The 24,607-nt window shown below is 37.5% G+C and overlaps 1 protein-coding gene across 1 annotated transcript in view; it reads right to left on the bottom strand.

Annotated features, from left to right (window-relative positions):
• Positions 1–7,561: 7,561 nt before the first annotated feature.
• Positions 7,562–24,607, bottom strand: part of LOC109109433 (copine-5-like) — a 51,610-nt gene continuing 34,564 nt past the window's right edge. Inside the window, exons 9-15 of the mRNA XM_042729712.1 lie at positions 21,027–21,073; positions 20,731–20,912; positions 19,817–19,944; positions 18,176–18,278; positions 10,587–10,644; positions 10,000–10,073; positions 7,562–9,445 (exon numbers count right to left, since the gene is read on the bottom strand). Of these exons, the coding sequence (XP_042585646.1) occupies positions 9,257–9,445; positions 10,000–10,073; positions 10,587–10,644; positions 18,176–18,278; positions 19,817–19,944; positions 20,731–20,912; positions 21,027–21,073 (781 nt within the window). The 3' untranslated portion in view covers positions 7,562–9,256. The remainder of the gene's footprint in view (positions 9,446–9,999; positions 10,074–10,586; positions 10,645–18,175; positions 18,279–19,816; positions 19,945–20,730; positions 20,913–21,026; positions 21,074–24,607) is intronic.

Below are 24,607 nucleotides of genomic sequence, written 5' to 3'. Positions count from 1 at the left end.
TATTCAGAGAGATGAACAGAATAAGAGCGGATCAATGTCTAATTTATTTCTATCATACCTCAGATAAAAGAAGTCAGAGGTCTGTGATTTAGTATTCACCAGCTTGTGACAATACCTGTAATGCATATTTAGGTAGTCCAAACACTTCTGTTTACCATTGTATCCACGTACTGTGGGATTGCGTGTAAGTGATTGGGCTTGCATGCTGCTGTGCGAGGAAATATACGACTAAAGCCAGGTTGTCCTATAGCCGTGATGTTTTATTCACCTCTGGTTTCTGCACACACTCACTATGCTCATAAAGGATGAATGGTTTGATGCATCAGGGGGACTCTTTGCACTCCAGATGAGGCTATATCTACATTAAAAGTGCTCTCCAGACTGAGCTGATCCAGCACAGGCATCCTTACATCAGCCTTACACCCTGGACTGACGGCCAACCGCTGGCTCCACCGCTACAGGGAAACAACAGATTGACTCACCAAAGCCAATGAGAGAATTATCGGCCTAAATGTGTAATTCAATCGGTCCCTCTGAGTTATCACTGTTAGATCGGATAGTAATACCATTATCGACATCAAATCCTGTTATTTTGTGATTCAAGTTAATTTTTTTGTATCTAACAAGTTGTCAACAAGCGACAAGTCTGACTTTGTTATCTGGGCCGCGCCTTGAAAAGGAACAACCTTGCACAGCAGCAGAAGTGAGCACTGATGATTTGACTGATGGCTGGTGTAAACAGTAAGAATAAGAACCGAATTTACAGTACTAGCAGCTTGCTTGCTATCCCTCACTTTTTATAAATGGAGACTCACTCGAGCTCACACACATTATTACGTTTGATCACATTTACCACTGCTCCCCAAGCAGATTTTGTAACATGTTGGTTGCATGAACTTGCTGCGTTGACTAACAGAAAACTTCTTGGTTTGAACATGACTTCTTTGTGAGCTGTGCTTTATACATTGCAAGACTTCTGACAATATACAATGGGACTTTGTGCCCACAAAATCCTGCTTAAAATTCACTAATATGACACCACCTTTATGCAGTTTTCTCACACTGATGGAGCTGCCTGACTCAAGTCCACCAGTCTTGCAGCAGAACCGATGAAAGCCTCTGACTTTTGTGTCTGTAGGAGAAGCAAAAGACAAACAGAAATAAATGATGCATTTGCTCATCGTCTACAGAAGGGCAGCAGGACAGACCTAATAGTTGTACATCCCATTAGTCCATGTTGGACACTGCCAGTTAAAGGAGTCAGACAAGGGCAAAGCATTTACACCGAGTGCCTTGACGAGGGAAAAAACTTGTTAAAATATCACTGACCCATACTGCAGGAGTAGGACGGTATTTTCTGGGTGGCGTACAATTTTGTCTTACTCTTATCCATTTGACCTGTAGATCCATCCACATAAACAGGTAACCAACAGTTTCAGTCGTCAAATCTGATTGGCCAAGTGATGTTCCAATAGCAGCATTAGGACTTTTTATTGTTAGTATCCAGTGTTGGTTAGTAACTAGTTTTATATAGCGGTGTTACGTAATCCATTACAGTAAAAAAAAAAAAAAAAAAAGTGTAATTACTGTACATTAGTCACTTAAGAAAATGTTAACGATTACAAAGGGGGTTATATCTGAATATTTTCTGTAAAAAACTAGGATATGTTGTATAATATTAATCTGTTGTTTTGCTTGTTTTTTATGTTTATGATGCCTCCTGCCATTTAAAGGACATTTAGTAAAGCAATGCTGATGCTTTTGACTGGTTCTCCTCTTTGAATTTGCTGTTGAAAACTTTAGGCTACAACCTGTCTGAGAGTTGATTAACTGATTAACAGTGGAAAACATTTGTTAGAAATTCGGAAAAGTAATCAATATGTAATCGAATGTAATAATTTACATTAATAAAGTAACTGAACTAGTTACACTACTTATTACATTTTGGATAGGGTGACCTGTAATCTGGGTTACACTTTATTTTAAGGTGTCCTTGTTACAGTGTAATTATACATTTAAGTACTGAGTAATATTAATCAATTACATGTACTTACTATATGGTTAGGGTTAGGATTAGGGTTTGGTTTAGGGTTACTTGGATGTAATTATGCATAATAGATTGTTATTATAATAGTAAGTACATGTAACGTGTAACAAGGACACCATAAGATAAAGTGTTACCACAATCTGAAACCTATTACATTTCAAAAGAAACCTTCCCAACACTGTTAGCATCACTCCACTTGTCTGTGTTTGTGTGCATTCCTGTTGGTCTGCAAAGATGTTCAGGTTGGAATTTTCAGTGACTCTTACTATTACATTGTTACACAAGTAAGTGCATGATGACAAGTGACTGCCTTCATGATTGAGTCATTAGAATCACTTCATTCAAAACCAGATTGATTCAGATACCAAACAAACGATGAATCATTCATTCCGTCAACTGATTCAAAAACAGCAATTCATTCAGGGAATAACTGCCAATAGTGGAGTTGCAGAACTGTTGATTCTGATTTTCTTTGGCAAAGCATAAATAGACTAAACAACTGCTAATGTAAGCTTATCAATATTAACTTCTTATTAAATTGAACAGTTGAATAAAATCAATATCACACCAGTAATTGTGCTGAGTATCACCACGTTTATGATTGGTTGCATATCACCAAGAAAAATGCACTGGTGTTTCATTCTTTAACTAATCTTTCAGAACAAATCATTTGTCTGAACAATTCATTAATATTCAGAACAGCACTTTTGTTCATGTGATATTGCTTAAACATAACTTTTGTTGAACTTTATTATGGCAAAACTTTGAAAAGCTTGAGCCTGCAGAAGCTATATTTCAGTTTGAGACATAGCAAATCTAGGGCTAAATGCAGCTGGAAATGTGTTTGATTTTGATACTCTTCTGAACACTTCCCTTTTCAGTTTGATCTCAAATCGCATAATAACTGGTTTCTGATCAGCATCTGGAGCACAGGATATCATCATCACCCTTAGCAAAATACAGTTCTTCCCTCTCGAAGACAAAGTATTGTCAGAATCAAAGCCTCATGTGATTTGAGCCTGCTTCCTGAAGTAGGCCATCCATACAGTGACTTTTACTGGGATGTTTGAGACAAGTTCTGGTGGTGCCGCTGGAGGTTTAAATTAGGCATGGAGCATTTCATCAGCCCCTGTCGCTACTGCAAAAGCCTTTGATGTGCCCCAGACAGGGTGTCCCTCCCTTTACACCGAGAGCCAAGACAGCTTAATGAGAAAGAAAAAGAGGGAGCGTATGTAAATATATGTATGCTCAGGTATACAATTGAGAGAGTAGAACAATTTTATTGGAAATGCCATTAATACTTGAATAGTATCTCTGATTTGGGCTTTAAGCTGAAGACATGCACAAAGTCACTAAATCGCTCAAAAAATGTTTTATTACATCATGTTCACATCACTTGATATTGTTTTGCTGAACTTTTTCTATTTCTGTTCGCCAATGTTATTATATTTGAGAAATTTTAAGTGTCAGACTGGAGTTCAAGCAGACTTTAGGAATTAAAAACATTATTAAATTATCAATAAAAATTAAAATAAAATTTTGGTCATTAAAGCCCTGATTTGTGTGATTTGTTCTTTTCTAGAAGTCAATAAACTCAAACAATATAAGATATTAAATACATCCATAAAAATCAAAGAGCAGACGAGATGTATCACAAATAATAATAATAATAATAATAAACCAATTTGTGTAAGAAAAAAGAAAAAAGTTATTTCTTGAGTGTCAAACTCTACGGACACCAAAGTTTATTATATTCATGAAAAGTGCCAGCTGTTGACAGTTTTTTTTAGGTTAGCCTGACATAATTTCATTTATTTTCACAGCACAGAACACCAATCCAATGATTAAGTGAGTCAGCTTATGATGATGCATGAGGTTATTCTGCTTTTCCTCAGAGTAAAGTGAATATGTTATGGCAAGTCTGTCTAATTTTCTGAGCAGCAAAACACATTTAACTGCTCGCTGCACTTGCAAATGAATTCTGTTGTTTGGCTAAAATATGCCTGAAATGAACACGCAAATTAGATATTTACAAAAACCCCTCATTCATGTATTTCTGATTGTGAATATGTAGATTTTATTCTATTTTATTCTGTTACTTTCTACCATTCTGGGAGATTATTTTGATGAGCTCTGAATAACTGCTAAAGGTGTTGTTACTTGTTTTGTTGAAATATAGCTAAATGTCAAAACTGTACACTGCACACTTATTTAAAAATGTGTAGCCTATTAGGTGCAATGAGATGTGTCTGAGGGCTGGATTTCTTCTAGACTTCTGATGCCCCAGATTTCAGATGACATTTGTGAAAATGTTCCCTGGTTTCTCTATTTCGGGCTCATGCTTTTCATTGGAGTGACTTTTTGTATTGTGTTTTAAAAGCCAGGCTGGCTTACGGCATGTTGACAAAGAGCATTAGTGTTTTCAGCATGTTGATGACCTGAGACCTGTCTTCCCTTGAGCCATGTGTCTCATAAAGAGACCGACATCTCTAATGAAATGGAGACAGACAACAGGCAAAAGCCTGATACTAACAAATAAATCTAGAGATGCTCTCTAATAGCGCTGTTATCAGTACCACTGGCATTTTAACATAATTGGAGTTATGACTCGTTATGTCTGCAAAGCCCTTTAACGTCCAAACGCTTAATTTACCAACAACATATTACTTTTTAGCGTTTAAATAAAACAAAAGAGATGATTGGGGAGAACAATTTATTTCTGCCCGCACTTGCCACTAAATGAATGACTACAGCTGTTTTAAAATCTGACATAAAAGTTTTCAAATTAAGTGAACAAGTTTGTAGGTGAAAATTATTATTCTTACATATTTGCATATTTCTCGGAGATCACGGCAGTGTCTCCAGCACCGCTTTTAAGCGACGGGGCTCTTCACGCATAAATAGTGTCACCTGTATAAATAGATTCACGAACAAATGACTCTCATGAGGTGGTTCTTTAAATGAATCACTTTGAGGAATTTTTACTTATATCTAAGCTATCAGAGCAGCTACTGAATCAACATTACTGAACTGCAAGTCACTGAATTTGCATTGCTCAAAGCTGCTAAACTTCGGTAGGCTACTCCTCATTTTTGATCTGGAATGAAATTAAGGAACACTTACTGAAACAATATTAAGGATTAGAAAAATAGTGAGTGATTTTACTTGGGTGGGTCCAAGTATGGCAAAGTTTGACCCCATGAGAGTATCCTGTAGGCTTATATATACAGCTCTGTTGTCCTGTCACTTGTCTTGGTGTTGAAAGTCTCTCCCAGATTGTTCGGGATATGCTTTGGATCTGTTCTTCCAGAGAACATTGTCCAGATGTTTTTTTTAGTTTTTTTTCCTTCTTCTTCTCTTTTGGGAAATAGTTGCCAATGGAAGCATTGCTTTTGCTGGTTCATCACAGCAGTTTAAGAAATTAATTTGGCATTAACACTCAAAACCAATACGGTGGACTTTGAAGGGAACATCAGTCAGTCTGCCAGAATTGTGAGTCTCCATCTCCCCTGGTAACATTGAAAAATAGCTTTTGATTTCAAAGGCTTCCACTCATTATAGAGCAGCTGAAGGCCTCAAAAAGCAGGACGACAATTTTGCAAATGCATTTTTGCTTAGAGAGAAAACAAATAAATTCTGTGCAGCAATACATCTCCCCCATCCTTCCTTCCTTCAATTCAGGTGATGCAGCTGATGTATCAGAAGTGAATCTTATTAAATGCTGCAGGTGCTCTTGAGAAAGAAAACACACCAACCGGCCCCAGGGAGCCAACTGATTGGACGGCGAGTTCTCTTCTTGCCGCTGTTCGGCAATGACAAAAAGACTTTGATTAAAGGACAAGTCTGAACAATACTTGTTACTTAGTTAAAATTCTACCCATCTCAGAGTTTATTTTCTATTTGCATCATGATGGCGCTTTGCAGTCGGTCTATTTTCGCCTAGGCCTAAATAAAATTGACCACACACTAAATAGCAATCATTAAGCATTTAGCAACTAGCAAGTAAACATAATGAGCACAGAATAGATTGGAACTTCTGCAGTGTCAGCACACAAAAAAACTAACCAATGACATTTCATGGTATTTTACCCTTTGAGAAGAGGAAGCTCACCCATGTACATCATCTAAACACTGCAACCAGAGACTACTGACTAATCGCTCAGAATGAATGTGACAAACCCAAAGGAACTAAAGCGAATAGACTTATGTAAATGTACACCTGTCTCTGGAGGGCCCAGCCGTGGAATCTAACATGAATTAATGAGAAAATATCTCTGCTCCCCCATTAAAGTCTGCTTCAGTTTGTAATAGACTCCAACAGTTTGTAACTGATGGATTTATTCATGAAGAAGAAACTCATGCATACAAAAAAATCTCTCTCTGATCTACTCGAAAAACGTTGTCATTGTTTTATTCATTGTCATTTTTAAGGCAATCCATTACAAATTTCACACACCACGGGAATGACAACAGCAATGTTCTATGTTCGGTTGGGAAATAGCTCTCCATGCATATCGACTGAGATAAAGAGAGGCAAAGAAGAAGACAAAAAGAGAGAAGGAAAGGGAATATAGCAAGGATGGGATGCATCATGCTCTGGACTTCGATTATGAGATGAGCGGCAGAGGCTTAACGCAGAGCAATAGGCCAGTTCATCACTGAGCCCATCAACTATTTTGGCACAATCATGCATATCTCACAGAGGGAACGTTGGCACTGGACAAGGGCCATATCTTTAACACATAATTTACACTTTTTCTTACTATTACCTCTTTGCAATGTTTTTGTGAACTACTATATGACTTTTATTATAGTGGGATAAAAAAAAATAGTATTTGCTAAATTTACACCATGCCATAAACTTAACCCATTAACATTCTCTGGATAGTGATATACATGTGTTTCAGGATGCCTGTAATTTGTTCTTCGGATTCACAAGCCACCTAGCAGCAATGCGTTCATAAATATTAAACAGGATTTTAAAAAGGTTACATTTATGCAAGTATAAATTTCAGGTTCACATTTGAGAAACAGAATACAATAAAAAGGCCCCTGAAAAGAAAAAAAGAAAAAAAAAACATGAAAAATAATGTTTTTTCTCAACAGTAAAAGGACTATTATCTTCTAGTTATTAACTAGCCATTAACAATATCAAGTGAAGAGTAAATAAGCCTTTAAAATCAATACATCTGTTAACACTCTCAAACAAACCCTTTCACCCAATGCTCCCTTTGTCAGACTTAATCTTCACCTCCTAATTGATTGATGGATCACTTCATTCTCCAGGTGTGCTAATAACTCGCAGTAAAGAAAGGTGTGTTTAAACACATTGTCTTGTTATCCGGGAGCAGATTTTGTAGCTTCAGGGCCAGTGGAGATTGAAAAATAAAACTGCAGTTCATCTTCACAGTTCATAATCTACACTATAATAACAGATAAATGTTGTTATAAAAAAAAATTGTTGGTACTTGTTGGGAAAAAGAAGAGATGTTATAAAATTTTTAGGGGGAGGGGAGAATGTGTATAAAATGTGGGTAAGAACAAGTATAAACGGCCCTGCTGTCCAAAAAAGTCAGTCAGTATTTACTGATACAAACAGATTTGTCTGTGATAGTGATTATTAATTTTCAAAATGGACCTCGGACAAAAGAGGCTGTATATGCTAGACAAGAGTACATCTTATAGCTAACATTTTCTGAGATTTAACTGAATGTCTCAAGCCTATTAAGGTTTTATGTTAGACATGCGCTTCCTTAGTAATAATACTGCATATAAAATACTGTTTCTAATTTATGCTTGCCATCAACCATTAATGTAAACTTACTGTATGTAAGGCAAGTTTATGAAATTAATTGTGTTCGATGCTTGTCCTGTTATTATGCCAATGCTATAAATTATTTAAAGCTAGAACATTGAAATAAAATGGCATTATGTTTGCACTGCGAGTAATGCAATTTTAGCTGCATGCAATATGTCTTTCATCTTTTGAAACCAGTAAAATAATTCCTGTCATGGTGAAGAATAGAAAAGTGTTTTAAACTCTAGGGAAAATCCCAGGAATGAGGGAGCTAAGGTTCAGCGTGACAGCAGGTGAGTCAGACAGTGCTATGAGAGAAACAGCAGACGCTGCCTCATCTCCAATCATCTTTAGCAGCGAGCGGCGGGGCATTGCTCATGTTTCCTCTGATGGCTCGCATGCGTCTGAGGAGCTGCTGTACAATATCAAGATATACCAGCTCCGGAGCATTAAGGAATTGGAGGGGCAAATTAAAGTAAATCTTGTGAGCTGACCGTTCCTGAAATTTCAGTCTGTGTACAGTAATGAATCTGAATCTGTGACCTCTGATTAACATTTACAAATGTTACAGCTTTAAGAAAATATTTGTGCTACTCTTAGACTTTTACACTGGAATTTTCTTAACTGATTTCATCTAAAGTACATAAATATGTTTAATACAATGTATTAATGCAATGTACAATTATTTTTACCTGGATTTTCATGCTTTAAAATAGAAAGTCTTGTTTATCATAGCTCTAAAAAGCTTTAAATGGGACACTGGTATGGGAAATATAACTTTGTACCAAAAAGACTTTGCCTAAACCACCATAACACGAAGGATCTACAAATTCTAGAAACAAATCAAACAATTTCACTAAACAGATCACCCGTACAGGGTATAATATTTCAAACAACCACTTACAGTTTCACTGTTTTTTTAGATCACACTTTCTAGTGATGCTCTTGTTTGCTTCCTCTGGCAGATACAAGGAAGATTTCCCTAATATAACACAGTCCTCACATGCTATATGACACACAAGAGCTATAGCGTTTTTATAGATGTTGAGATGTTAGAGATGTTAAATAAGCAGAAAATTGCATTGCTTGCGCAGATCTTCTCCATATATCCAGCAAAGTCGGACGTATGAATCTGAATGAGACTGATCCAAACTATAAATGTTGGCTAATTTGTGAAGAAATTATGAGAAGGAAACCAACTCACAGATCAATAAGTACCATTCTTTTCAGTTTAACCTCCAGATCACAGATAGAGTTTTCAATTTCTCCAGTGTATGAGATCCAAAAACCAGGAACTGAAACCATCTGCTCTTCTAGACGCCTCACACTGAATCAGTTGTATTGGCTTTGAACGAGATCCAAATTGGAGGTGACATAACATCGCCTGTTTTCTTTCAGCAGGCTGGGTAAACTCATACGGTGGGGGTTGGGCTGAGCCCAGGTGGGCTGTAGTCTGGTGGTGTCTGGTTGGGCTTGATGCCCCTTGACTTCATATATAAAATTAACTGATCCGGGATCTCGGCCAGGACATCCTTGGCAAGCCGTGCCATGCTCAGGACATGGTTTCCTGTCCTATCCATGTAGTCTCTGAATGGTACGAACTGCAGGCAGAGATAAGATTAAAAAGCAGTTAGCTATAGTTGTTTAATTTATTCCCTGAATCATTTTCAGTGTTTTTTTTTTGTTTTTGTTTTTTTTTAAGTCTAGGGAACTGAAATATCCATGTAACCAATGTAACCTGGTTGTTTCTAAAAAAAAATTAAAAAAAAAATACTCTGGATTCTTTCATTATTTATAGGCTGCACAAGCGTTGTTGTTGTTTGTTAGCTTGAGTTATTTTTTTCATGTGTGATGTCACAGTGTTCTCTGAATCTGAGATGTCTGTAAATGTAGGTCACCCAAAGTTATTCCTTAAGAAACTTCCCCAAAGTGTTATATTACTTTGACTCTAGGCTACATAAATATTTTGCTGAGATATGCATATATGGCATTCCGAACTGAATCAGTGATCATGAATGAATCAGAATGAATCCTGAATTACTGACCACTTTTCACCACCAAATATTGTGTGTGTGAGTGTGTGTGTGTGTGTGTGTAAAAATATGAATTCATACATACACAACATATACAAATATATACTGTAGTACATATGTACCTGTACAATATCCCTCTCCGCCAGCTTTCCTCTGGAGGATATTCTTACATCATCGCCGTCCAGTTCAACCATGGCTAAAAAGTGAGATCATCATGTTATCTGCCCTCCAGCCAATAAAACAATCTGGAGCCTTTCGCCCCAGCATGACACCAACATTTACCTCTTTGCTGGAAGATTATGAAAAGCCAAACACAAATACTAATAGCAGATGGTGGGACATGCTAATTATATTGAACAGCTGTGAGATCTGCTTGTTGACATCTGCTTATCAGTCCGAAACCTTCCCAATTAGGTGATTTTTATCCAGAAACTCTACTTTACGGGAGTGCAAACTGTGAAGTTGCATTTATGCATTTAAGTTTTAAACCTCCATGTGGGAATACTATTATTAGCTGAGTTGATAGTTAAGAAACAGTTAGGAAGATGCTGAGTACAATACAAACAGGCAATAAAGGGTTATGCCGAACATTTTCTTCTTATGTTTGCAATACATTAAATACAGTAAGAGTAAATAAAGAGAAAAGAAAATGGAGAATAGAGTAGAAGATATAAAGATGAAACTAAATAACAATAGTTTCACGTCTTACCATCAAACTCAGCCTGGCCAACTCCAACAATAATAATGGACATAGGTAGTTTTGCCGCCTGAGAAAAGAAAACAGAGAAGATAAATTCTTCTTCATGATAAACAGTTTACATACTCAGATATGATCCTAAAATTACTGTTTGATTATACAGAATTCAAAATTTCTGTTAAGATCATTCAGATTTACTCTAATGGACTGACACCGAACAGTACAGGAAAAGAAAAAAAACATCTGAAGAAAATTATATCTTCCACTTGCATTGGCTTGGTATCATTATATTACAGCTATTTTACTGTATCATTTTGGTGTCTTACAGTCAAAAGAATCTAATATGAATCACAAAACAAAAACTCTCCTTTTGTAAAATACAATAATTTTGGGGGTCAAATACAGTTTTATACATTTAATACACAGCTTGTGATAGCGGTAACAAAAGAAAACAAGTTGTTTATTTCCGAACATGTTAAGCCAGTCGGGTTTGAAAGAGAGCTGGGACTTTGACTGTGATGGCTTGAAAAGAATATTCTGACAGCGTGATTTTTTTTCACATACAGTGAGGTGAAAGCTATGCATTATTCAGACCCTCCTGGATCAACATTCTCTCCTTGCTAACTGTCCCTGTTCCTGATATGATGCCTGACTGACAGGTCAAAGCCCCTTTATCAGAGAAGTAAAGAGTGAGCTAGCTCAGAGACTGCTTACCAGTGACAGCGCATAACCAGAAAACCACAGGATATTCAGAGAAACAAAACTCACTTTCTTCCCAAAGTGACTTCCCAGTGGTTTGAAATGAAAAATAATTGCATATAATTGGGGTAGTAGGAATCACTAATAGTGCGATTACCCCGTCCCTGGCCAAGTGGCTCCTCCTGGGGGCCCGATCCGTTATGAGTCCTCTGCTTAGGCATGATGCTTTCGGATCAGGCCATGTATGAACTGATTTCCTGCCGCACTGCTCAGGTGTGTACCAATGGGCACAGGGGTTAGCTCCCCCTGTGCCGTCAAACCTCTGCTACAAAACTAGAAAGAAAGCCTCGAAACAATCGGATTACCCAATGCTGACCACTGCACGGACCACGACTACGAATAAGCGAATCCGAACTGACTATCCTTGAAGTGAACATCAGAGGACTACGGTCCAATATTGGGGATCTTGCCAACTGTTGCTCAGTGAAGAAACCCTCCATAGTCATTATAGTTGAAACCTTCCTTGATTCCACCATTCCAGACGGGGCTGATTCCATCCAGATCCCTGGTTACTCGCTCAACTGTCGCAGAGACCGCACTGGAAAAAACGGTGGTGGTATAGCAGTATACTGTCTAGAAGGAATATCCATCTATCATAATCCAGCTAGAGATCCTGATGATTTTGAGCTCATGTGGTTCACTGTTGCTCTGAAAACCAGGACACTCCTGATAGGTGCTATATACCGCCCCCCAAGTGCCTCCTGTGAAATCTTGGACTACCTTGACAAGTTCACATTTTCAGTGATGGACGAATATAGAGCACAGTCTGTAATGCTCATAGGTGACTTCAATGTACACTACCACGAGTGGCTGGGCAGTAATATAACAGACACTGCTGGACGGCGAGCCATACAACTTGCCAACTGTCTGGGGCTAGATCAGATAGTCAGGGAACCAACTAGAGGAGATAATATTCTAGATCTAGTTCTCTCAGACACACCAGCAACCACTACCACCTTAGCACAAATGGGATCCTCTGACCACAGCCCAGTTCTAATACAGCTACAAATCCCAGTCCTTAGAGATAAGCCATACAAGAGAACAGTATGGAGATATGACAAGGCTCACTTCTGGGAGATGAGAGGTTACCTTACTAATATTAACTGGCCCAGCATTCTCAAGGACGAAGATCCTGAAATCATCTGCACAAACTTTACCTCCATACTGCGAGATGCCATGGCATTATATATTCCCAACAAGACCATCACCAAAAAGCCCGGTGATAAAGCCTGGTTCAACGCAGAGTGCAGAAGATTAGCCATGAGAAAAAGAAAGCTTTATCACAACATACGGACCTCCGATGACCCGGCTATGAAACGGAAGTTCCTCAAGGCAAGAGCAGCTTTTAATCAAGCTGAAAAGAGGGCAAAAAGGGAGTATTACACCAAATTGAGGAATGATCTTGCAGATAACTCACTAAGCTCAAAAAAATGGTGGGGCATAGTAAATTCACTTTCAGGCAGAAGTGGTTTCACAGACATCCCTGTCATTGAACATCGGGGTACCACCTACATCAGTGCCAGTGCAAAGGCTGACATCTTCTGTCAAACCTTTGCAGAGAAGTGTACTTTGCGTGATGCATCTGCGCAATCGTTTCCTCAGTGCCAGCAACCAACATCCTCTTTTGCCCATGTGCATTTCAAACCCAAAGACATTAGAAACATTCTTCGCAACCTTGACCCAGCAAAGGCAATGGGACCTGATGAAATACCAACAAAAGTCCTTAGAGAATGTGCAGCAGAATTGGCCATCCCCCTTAGTCGTCTCTTTCAACTTCTCTTCTCACATGGCGTGTTCCCTAAACAATGGAAAAACGCCAGAGTGATACCAATACATAAAAGAGACTCAAAATCAGACCCAACAAATTATCGTCCCATATCCCTCCTTTCAGTCCTTAGCAAAGTGATGGAATCCTTAGTTCATAAACAGCTCCAGGGCTACCTCTACCGCCATAAACTAATTTCTAATAAACAGTATGGATTTAAACCGAACCACAGCACAGCAGACCTCCTTACAGTTTTGTCGCAGACGTGGAACAACATCTTAGATAAAGGAGGGGAGGTGTACATTGTTGCACTAGACATTAAAGGAGCGTTCGACCAGGTTTGGCACAATGGGCTTCTGGATAAGCTTTCTGCTAAAGGCATAACTGGGCCATTACATTCTTGGCTACAGAACTACCTGGAAGGAAGGTCCATCCAGGTCGTGCTCTCTGGTCAGTCCTCATCACCTTAACCAATCAACGCCTCGGTGCCCCAGGGATCCATTCTCGGCTCGCTATTATTCTCCATCTTCATAGACGATGTTGTAGAACAGTGCGATAATAGCATTTTTCTATATGCGGATGATTCCACCATTTACGCCCCAGTAACGTCACTTAATGGTCCCAATGTGGCAGCATCCCTAAATAAAGACCTGGAGAATATTTGCAGGTGGGCTGATACCTGGAAGGTCACGTTCGAGCCTAGCAAATGCAAGGCTATGGTTCTGTCGAGAAAGAGGCTTCCATCCTGCCCGGACCTTTTTTGGGGGACAACCAGAATTGACCTTTGTGAGCAGTTGAATATTCTGGGACTATGTATCGATAGGAAGTTGCTATGGACTAATCACCTGTCAAACATCTGCAAGCGTGCTGGACAGCATCTAGGAGCTCTGCGTAGGTTGGCCAACAAGCTTGATGTTAAAGGTAGGGCCAATGTCTATAAGGCACAAGTCAGGAGTACCATGGAGTACTCTTGCCTTGCCTGGATGAACGCATCTCAGACCACCCTTGGGCAGCTTGACAACATCCAGAAAAAGGCACTGAAAATCATTGGGGAGGATGAGGACACTGCCCTAAGGAAATATGCAATTAGCCAGCTCAGCCAACGTAGAACTGTTGCAGCAACAACTGTGCTTTTTAAAATGCACACTGAAAACTGTCCAGAGGATCTCAAAGCTCTGCTACCCCCACCAGATCTCCTTTGCCGAACCACTCGGAGAGCACGACCAAGTCACGCCCTAAAACTCCCCAAGTCCAACACCAAATGTTTGGGGAGGAGTTTTCTTCATTCGGCTGTAACAACTTGGAACTGCCTCCCCTGTACTGTGGTAGGTGAAATCACCTCAAAGAATGTTCAGGCCTTCAAGAAGAGACTAAACAAACACCTACTCAGCTAAAAAACTGTAATCTCCTGATGCTTAATGTCACTTATCCTAAATATCTAGTCCTGAGCAGCTGCAGATCACGATAGGCTCTCGGAACATGAACTGTTAATGCCTGTATCTGCATAAGCATAAATAAAAAAAAAAAATAAAAAAAAAAATAATGCATTACACATGATCCCAGCAGAAAAGACTAAAATACGAGAAATACATACAAGGGGAAACATGTTTTCTATAAAATGTAATCTGAAGAGCTTATAATAAAATATACCTTTAATATATCAAATATATAAAGAGAGAGATATTAAAGGCTCCTGAGGGTCTGAATTTTAAAAGTACTCCCCCAGAGGGCCCGTGAAAGCCTGTTGAGAGGAATGAATAATTTGTCGAATAAAGCTGACTGGACACACACCCTCAGTCACACTGATAAGTTTGTGGGCTGTAATGGAATTAGAATTGGAATTTCACCGGGGGCCACACAAAAACACATCACACAAGATGAAAAAGAGCCACACACACATACACACACACACACACAGAGCACAAACAAACCCTAAACTGTGGGGCCTGGAAAGCTAATCAAACCAAATGAGTGATTTAGATCATTAATTACTACGATTCACAGATCGATTCCTTCAATAACCCTTGAGCTTTATGTGGGAAACCAAAAGATGGACTCTGTAAATTGTCAAGCTGAATCAGCTGACTGCTTCTTTCAGAATTTCAGACATATAGTGGAAATCAATATGAATAAATGAAATCTATGCATAGTAGTTTTCACTGTGTGTTTCTTTGTTTCTGACTCTGCTTTACTAGCTTTCAGGGAGTATTTTTTTTTTTTTAAGAAAAAAATATTAATTGGTACATGTTTGTGTGCTAATGCTGCGCTCCTTATGTGAAGTCTAATACTCACTTGTTGTCAAACAAGCCTTTTTGCAAAATGGAAATACTTGCTTGACTTTATAATATTTACAGATAAGGATAAAATCTTAAGATGAAAGTTATGAACTGAGGAAAACATGTCTCAAATTCATTAACAGCACACACAACTAACAGGAGGGAAAGTCAGTCTGAACTTTTCAGATGAGATTGTAACAGCAACATATATGAACATAAACAGCATCTCTTATAAATTTTTAGTATGAATACCTTTATATCCATAATACATAAATGAATCAGGCAATAATTATTCTAACCACTTGTGTTGTGATGGGGATGGTATTGGTCCCAGGCTGTTTTTTGTCTACCCGTCTATCCCTGTCTGTATGCGTTGTGCAGGCAGGACATTGAGTGCTTGGTGCCAATGGGCAAGGATTATAAAAACATATTTATGGGGTTGGAAGTAGGTCAGCATTCCCGGAAATGCTCACGGGGGACAGAGGCGGTCATGTGTTAAAAGAAATAGAGCTGGGAAGATGAGTCTAAACAAACACATTTCACACACACTTGATGAATTGACTGCTTTATTTCCTGTAGGTCTTTCCTTCAAGTGCTTCTCTCGCAATCTCTCTTGCTCACTTGTTTGTTTACTCTCCCTCTCCCTATTGTTTCTCCCTGTTTTCCTGACTTTTTTCTTTTAACAAATACCTCTCTCTGCCATGAAATAAGTGCAGATTACTGTGAATTATGTGATGACACATTTGCAGCTACTGTAGCTTGTAATAAATGCTGTGAATTACAGTGTTCTCTTGTCTGCTGGGCCACATACCCTCTTGCTTGACTTCAGTGTATTCTTAGATTCTCAGTGACTGCTTGAACATGCACATATCTGCTGGTATCAGTGAGGATAAAACTTCTTTGGAGTCATTTATATATTTATTAAATATTAAATATCATAATTTTTTACACATACACTGGAAACATCATTCTTGTAATCATTATTTCTTGTCATGTTTTTCTGTAAATGCTGAAATATCTGTAGATACATTGACTTGAGAAGCAAAACTGGATAAGATATTAAGACTTTTCATATCACATATCTTTAAGTTTTTTTATTTGTTAATTTATTTTGTTCTTTATTTCAATTGACAAATGTTTTCTTGTTTTAAACATAAATCTAAAAAAAATTTTCACTGTAGAAAAACTTTGCACTCGGAAATTGCTGCTCAATTTTTAACCCTAGTGAAAAATAAATATACTAAAATGTATTTGAATTACATTTATTTTATGCTAAGTACACTAAAAATATAATTATATACAGTATTTATGTGGTTAATAAATACCCTGAAATTGTGCTTTTGGTATAATAAACTGGTATACTCAAAGTCTGCAAAATTGGAACAACTAATTTTGTACTAAATGTACTTTAATTGTGCGGAAGAAGTGCTGAAGTCCAATTAAAGCTATACTGAAGTAGATTTGATTGTGCTAAAGCGAAACTATTACAAGTATACTTCAGGTACACTTTAAATATCTTGCATTTAAACACCAGTATTATTCAAAGATTATACAATCCTCATCAATATTGACATTAAAAAACATTTTAGGCTAAATTTTAAGAAATGTGCATTGTGCACAAGTAGTACTCCAGGTAAAGTTTCATTTTAATTTTTATATCAGTAAGTCTTGAGTGATATGTCAGTAAATATGTTTATAAATTTGAACTTCGTATGAAATAAATGTATTTTGAATACATTACTTTTTTAATAGGCAAGTAACATGAATTAAATGTGAAATTTTGAAGTAGAGACACTGAAATAATATTTTCTTGTAATACATTCTCCAATAATCCTTGTTTTATTTACATGTTTTTAAAAAATGTATATATTTTATTCACTGTAAAACAAGACAGAAATACTGATTAAAATATTTACAGTGTAGCAGATTTTTGTTTATGAAAACATTTAACCTCAATTGCTCTATAATAATATAGATATAAGTTACTTATAAAAAGGTAAAAATTACCTTTGCTTCTCAAGTTTATTTATTTAAAGATGTTTAGATATTTTTATTGGGAAACAAGACAAAATAAATGATATAATAAAATGTTATTTTATAGTAATTATTCTTGTTCGAAAAACTCCAATGGTCAAAATTAGTGATGACAAAAACCAATGACCATTCAGTCCATGGAATGAACCTACATTTCATTTCAGCTACTTCAGCTAGAATACATATAAGAGGCCAATTCACTGTGAGTGCAGAGAATCAGCAGTCAGAGTGAGAGAGTGATATGAGAAACACTTCAAAGTGCTCATTTTTATCTAATCAGTTTTTTTTTTTTAAACACAGAAAAGAGCACAAGGGTGGAATTTCCATAGCGGACTTCAATAAAAATCACTCAAGTCATAAAAACGCATAACGCGCAGAAAGTGTTCAGTCATTCAAAGTGCATGAACCCATATCAGTCAGTGCAGAAATGTTACCGTGTGACCGAAGAACAAAGCATCCTTGGTAGAGGGTGAAGAAGAGACAGAGCAGCAGGCAAGATCTTAAAAGGAAGGTGTGGCTGTTTTAATAATGTGACTAAACAGTCGCAAATTCCCTTTAAATCCAGTCTGCTGGGTAACTATAGCAACGGAGACAGGCGAATCCCATTAGGTGCGGAGAGGACCTCCGGAAGACCCAAAAAGCACCTTAACTCTTCTTCGACTTTGCCTGGGGGGCACTTGTGATGCAGTGTTGCACCAGAATATGATGATGTAAACAGTTTTTGAGGACAGTAGGCGAGAGACAGAGAAAGGTCAAGGATAACTCACATTGACGATGGCTTCTTTAGTCTGAGCCATATCTGATATCACACCATCTGTGATGATGAGAAGCACAAAATACTGCGAGCCGTCTTGAACTGCTGCAGCATACCTGTGTCCAAACACACACACACAATCACATTTTCACATTAACAAACATATTAGCAGAAACCATCATGATCCAAATCACCCAAATGAACCATAACCCAGATATGAAAATCTCTTCATGCTGGTACCGTTGATTGTTTGTTTTAACACGGCGGATGAATAATGAAAGAATGAGCATCCTCAGTGAACACTTAGTATTCAGCGCTGAGCCTCATGCATATATATATTTGCTCTGGGATGTCCCTGTGCTATTGACACAGCTCTTCTGCCTTCATCAAAATCCCATAATGCTCTTTGTGATGCAAAACACTTTACAGAAGCTATGACAGGAGATCTGGTCTCTCGGAGGTCCGCACACGGTCACAGCAACATGAAACAAATACTTTATGCTTGTTAAATCATCTACATGTTAATTTTGACAATATGTACAATCATTATTACATTTGCTACAGTGTTCGTGAGTACAGAAGCCTGTGTCTGCCTTAGAATACAAAACAGAAGTCAAGTGCGACTTTTTGTAATTATTATTTTATTCCTCACAGCTACGACTTTGTTTCGCATAATTGCGACTTTATAGCTCACAATTGTCACTTTGATGCACATAATTGTGATTTTATTACTCAGTTGTGAGTTTGTCATAATTGTTAGTTTTGACTATTTCAACTTTGATTCTCATAACTGCGACTTTACATCTCACAATTAATCAGTTTATATTTTAATTTATATCTTTCTCAACTGTTTTTTCTCACAGTTTATACTTTGTTACAAAATTACATTGCTATACCTCTCGTTACTTTGTTTCTCACAACAGTGACTAAATATTTCATTTGTTTCTCTTTCTCAGTGACATTTGTCTGTTTCTCACAGTTGCGACTTCACATGTCACAATATGGTTTTATTTATTATATTTATCTGATAGTTACTAGTTTTATTTTTTACTCTAAGGTGAAAACTTTCCTTCATACAACAGTACAGCCTGAAGAATATGCAAACCATATGGCACCCTAAACAGTGAGCTTAAATGTAAGGACACATTAGTGACACTGTTAGTGATTACAGTGATACATTTGCGTGACCAACTTGAACACGATGTGTAATCTGTGTGGGAGAATCTTTCGCCCTCAAGCCAAATTCCAGATTGCACAGATTCCTATTGAACTGACTATATTTGGCCTTTAAAATTCACCAAACAATAGTAAATGTGACCACACTTTTACATCTCTAAAAGATCATCAGTTTTTTTTAATGAGCTCCTGTTTTTCTAATATTTAAGATGTCAACTCTGGCTATGACATTTTAGCCAATGAGTCCCAAAACACCAGGTGAAAATGTGATCTTTTGTTTTTCCAAAATTGTAAAGGAAAAACTCAAAATAAAGTCTGTCATGACAAACATTTTTGTTTGACTGAGCGAAGACGATGATTTTAATAGGAGCATTTTCTATTCATTTGAGTATAGAAATTAATCTCAGTACTGGTTTACACAGGATAACTTTTCAACTCTGCCAGCATGCTCCTTTGAGCGAAACTGCATTTTTCTTACCTTGCTACATGGTTGATGATAGGAGCAAAATTGGTGGGTCCGTAGAGCTGGACAGTCTTCAGACTCTCATGGTAAGCCTCTAGGATGCCCTCCATCCCATTGCAGTATGGGTTATCTACATTACCATTTCAAAGAGAACACCAGAGAACAGTTAACACTATGCCTCTACTGTCAAGGCCAACTCAGCACACTAGAATTATCATAATACTTTACATTTCCCAAAATATCTGTCATTATTCATTTGAATATAAAACTCTAGAGTATAGAGTATTCATGAAATAGAATTTGTGACACATCAGTGAATTTAACTGCGAATCAATTGATTTCAATGGCGATGGTGCATCTTAAGCCGCAACCAAAAACTGGTTCTTTCTGCATACTAAAAACCAATTTTGCACATTAATATTCTTCAAACGTACCATCAAAACTTTCTCTAGTGTGTCGCCCTTAGGGATCTCAGAATCTGTTCAGTATTTTATGATTCATCATTAGATAATTATTCATGCTCTAAGGACAGTGATACTTGAAAAGTGAAGCAGCAAGAATGAAAATGAAAAGTCATGATCCTAAGTTCCAGCACAGGGAAAAAGAGGTGGAAGGAGGAGTAGCTGACGGAGGACTAAAAGAGAAAGAGCGAGCGAAAACTAATTAAGAGACTCAAAATGCTCGACGAGATGAGGGTTTGGCACACACACATCATGAATGCTTGGGTAACGTTAATGAGCAGGAGTGTCAGGAGAGCCTTATTTACACATTAAACAGATTTAACCGAGCATTACTAATTACAATATCATCAACATATGTGCAAACAACTAAATAAATACTTCAAAACAACCATACATACCCTCACACATTAAATTTCACAAAGCAACATTATTCAGAGTGTCTGAAAAACATATCTAGGTAACAGGTACCAGGGGAAATTCATGGGAAACCCGGCCATCGGGAGGAAGTTTGGCTCCAAAGCCCAATGCAGGAAACATCTTATCGCTGTCATAGTCCTGAATGATCTCGCCCACGGCCTTCAACGCCATGGCATACGCGTTCATCTGATAGGGGTTCATGTAATGCAGGGAGGTAGACTGAGAAGGGTTCCCTAGAGTTTAAAGAGAGAGACAAATCATAAATTAAGGCAAAATCTGATTCTGATCTGTTGGTCAACAGCACAGAGAACAAATCCAATCAACACTGAAAAAAAAACAGTCCTTACCATTGGACGCAGTGAAATCAATGGCCACTGTGAAATGGATCTGAGTGCTAGAGAGAGAGAGAGAAAGAGGAGAAGGTAAGAATATCAAATGAAAGCTTTTCGATATAAGCCAACATTTTCACACATTACAGATGTGAGAACCTGACAGTGAGGCTCAACAAAGGTGATGGATCCTGATTCACCCCAAACTGTGGCACAGATCACATTTCCAGCTTGAAAACACTCCAATGTTTCCACTCCCGCTGTTCGAGAGGTTGGTGTAATTACCATCCCCAGCCCTGCATTGTGTTGTCTCTCTCACCTGACAGGCAGACAGCCAACCTCCCGCTCAGCAGCCAGACGTTCCTCACACTCAACTCAGCCTGGTGGGCAAATCCAACATCTGTGTAAACCCACTTCTTTTTCCTCATTTTTTTTAATTAGGGCAACAGTGAAACTGGTCTCAGAACAGCAGTGGAGGAAGACTTCCACATACAAAACCGCCAAACATCACAGATTTGCTCACAACTCTGTTTCTATACTGAAATCAGTGGGAACTCCAGCTTAGTTCTGGATTACTGATGCTTATCGTGCAGAGAGACTGGCTGGAGGACAGTACATTCACTAGACACAGTATGGAGCCAGTGATTACCCACTGATTCTGATAGCTAGAGTTCAATGGGCATCCGAGCACAGTGCAGGGACATGTCTTTTAAATAACAGCCCTTTGAATTACAATTTCGTTCAAGCAATCCAAAGAAATGTTATAATGTATATCAGTGTATTATATACAGTGGGGTCCAAAACCTACAAGTAAAAATTGCATATTTTTAAAATTTAATTTGTCATTTAATACGTTTTAGTCACAAAATATATTTTTAACAAACTGGATGAAAGTATGAAATATTTGTATGATTTTTAATAAAAATGTACATTTAAAAAATGGAATAAAAATATTTATTAGTATTATTATTGTTGTTGTTCATTTTCACCTTTTTCAGTTTATTCCAGGTTCAAGTTTAATTTAATTGGAATTAAAGCAATGCTCCCATGGCACAGATAAATAAAAATGTCACAGTTCTGTTTTCCTTAAACTTTCCTGTCTCATACAGATCATCATCATATCTCATATAGATAAAATAGCATGCAATAATACAATAATAAAAAAACAATAATAAATATAAACACATAAATACAAATAAATAAGCATAAACATGAAAGCATACATATAGGTCCCAGATTTTGTCTCACTCAGAAAGCGTTATTCTTTGCAAAACTGCTTTGGTACAGTATTTATTGTGATTTTAAAAAAAATCTGTTACAGATTCTAATACTGGCATTTTTACATGACCATAAAACATCTACTTGGATAACCAGTGTTTTTGTTTAGTTTGCTTTTGTTTTTCTCTTTATCTCCCTTTAAATTAACAGAAAGCACTGAGCCCACAGAAAACGATCTGAACACCTGCACAACTGAACTGATTATACGAGAACAAACAAGTTTTTCTGCTGCTGATGGGAGTACAGAACACTTGTACAGATAACCTCTGAAGCACTGAAAAATACCATAATGACATCTAACATCTGAATCTCAATGGCTTTCCCCTTTCAGCATGAACTCTGCTCTCGGTGCAAATGAGAAATGAGCTCTGGACGAGAATGTCGGAAAACATGGAGTATGAAGTCAGTGAATATTTATGAAACATTTGCACACACACAAAGAAACCATCCTATGATGCAAGTGGGTAAACACAAAAACAAAATGGGGGGAAAACATTTCAAAGAAGGCCCTAATCAACATGCGGCTACAGCTGTCATTCATACACAACCCCTGCAGCGAGATGTTTTCCTAAGAGCTGATTCATCAGTGATGGGTCAGCAGAGAGTAATTATGTATTTTAAACATCCAATGATCCGGGCCAAATCATATTCATATGCAACACAAGGGTATTGTGTTTATGCAAAGACCTTGGGTAAGGACCAAAAAACTGAATCCTTTTCACCAGCCTTTATTATAATTATTTAACTCAGCACAATATAAACAGGAAGGAGGGGGGAGCAGCACAATAGTGATTAACAAGCACTGTTTATGCTCTTTTATCTTCATTCCTTTTTTTCCGTCTATCTCTAAGTTTTTTTTTTTTTTTTTTTTTGATTATCACTGATATCTCCAGGCACAAAGCCGGGGCTGGTGCATTAATCTGCATTATACCGGGAACCTCAACAGCTCCTTTGGTGGAGACAAGAAACCTCCGAGAGCTTTTGGACCGGAGCTTTTATATGAAGAACATTTATCTTAATGCTGGAATTCTGAATGTCATCTATAGGAGTGAAAAAACCCCAGCTAGAATAGAATGATATAGAATGATGAGATTGTGACTGTCACATTAGCAACAGTGCAGACAGATGCGTTTTACATTCATGATAAATTAACATTTTTGATCCAATGAATGCAAAAAGCCCTGACAGTTTTTTTATATAAATATATTTTGTAAATGTACTAATGTGTAACTTGATCCAGGAACTCACACATCTCTGCAATGCGGTAGTTTTGTATTTCCTCACTGTATGGTTATGAGTGTCTTGTGTCTTTCTAAAGCTAGATTCCCCTCATGAGTTCTTCAATGACATTTTACTCAATATCTCACTCTGGCTCAGGATGAAGTGCAATCTGATGAGTTCAAGAGACCTCTAAAGACCTAATCACCTATAAAAAGTGCTTTACTAAGATAAGTTGAAAAAAATAAGAAGAAGAAGAAAGAACAAAAGCATCACATTTCCATGAAAAGGTACTTGTGTTCCTTTATACTGTATCTCCCACTGGAAATGAATCACAAATCTAATCTTAATGATTTCACCTAGACAGCAATGATATAGATCAATCAAAATAATGGAGATCAATGGAGACTGTTTCTCAGGTTTCACTCCTAAGAAAGAGTCCCCATAATCTTATCCTTTAGGGTTTCAGAGGAGACCTCAACAATATCACAAACTGTGTTCAGTTTAACTGCTCAGAAGTCAAAGATTTCTCAACAAATTCTTCCAAGAGTAAATAATCTGAGCTATACTACTCCAAAAATTGAATCTATTTTATTTCTACTTTTGTCAACCATCATCTCATTTGTGTCTAGTTTGTTTCTAGTTTAAGAGCTTAATGTAAATGTGATTAACTAGTCTAGAAAGAAGATCTTCCATGCAGTCCGTTTCTTTTCAAAAACATGATTAAACATTTAATAAGGTCCTCAGAAAAGGTTTTAAATTTTACATTAACTCTGAGAGCTACCTTTATGACCTGCACTATAATTAACTTCTCTCTTAAGACATGATTTTTTTCACTCATTCGCAGCAGTAAAAAGAGAATCCATCTCACTCTCTGAACCAGGATATGATGATTTAAGAACGAAATAGGGTTATATATAGTCCTCTTTGTAAAGAGGAAAGTGAATGAAACGTGTAGCAATGGGAAATCCATACAAAGGTCTGCTTTCAGCATCAATATTAAAGGTCAGAGTCTGATGGAGAAAAATAACAAAGGCGAAAACCTGACAGAAAGCAGTTTGAGTGTGGACAGAGTGATCTGAGACGGTGTGAACTGAACGTGG

Source organism: Cyprinus carpio, chromosome B8, assembly GCF_018340385.1.
Source record: "Cyprinus carpio isolate SPL01 chromosome B8, ASM1834038v1, whole genome shotgun sequence".
NCBI classification, from domain to species: Eukaryota; Metazoa; Chordata; class Actinopteri; order Cypriniformes; family Cyprinidae; genus Cyprinus; species Cyprinus carpio.
Note: the sequence above shows the minus strand (reverse complement) of the source record. Positions and strands in the feature narration are given on the sequence as shown.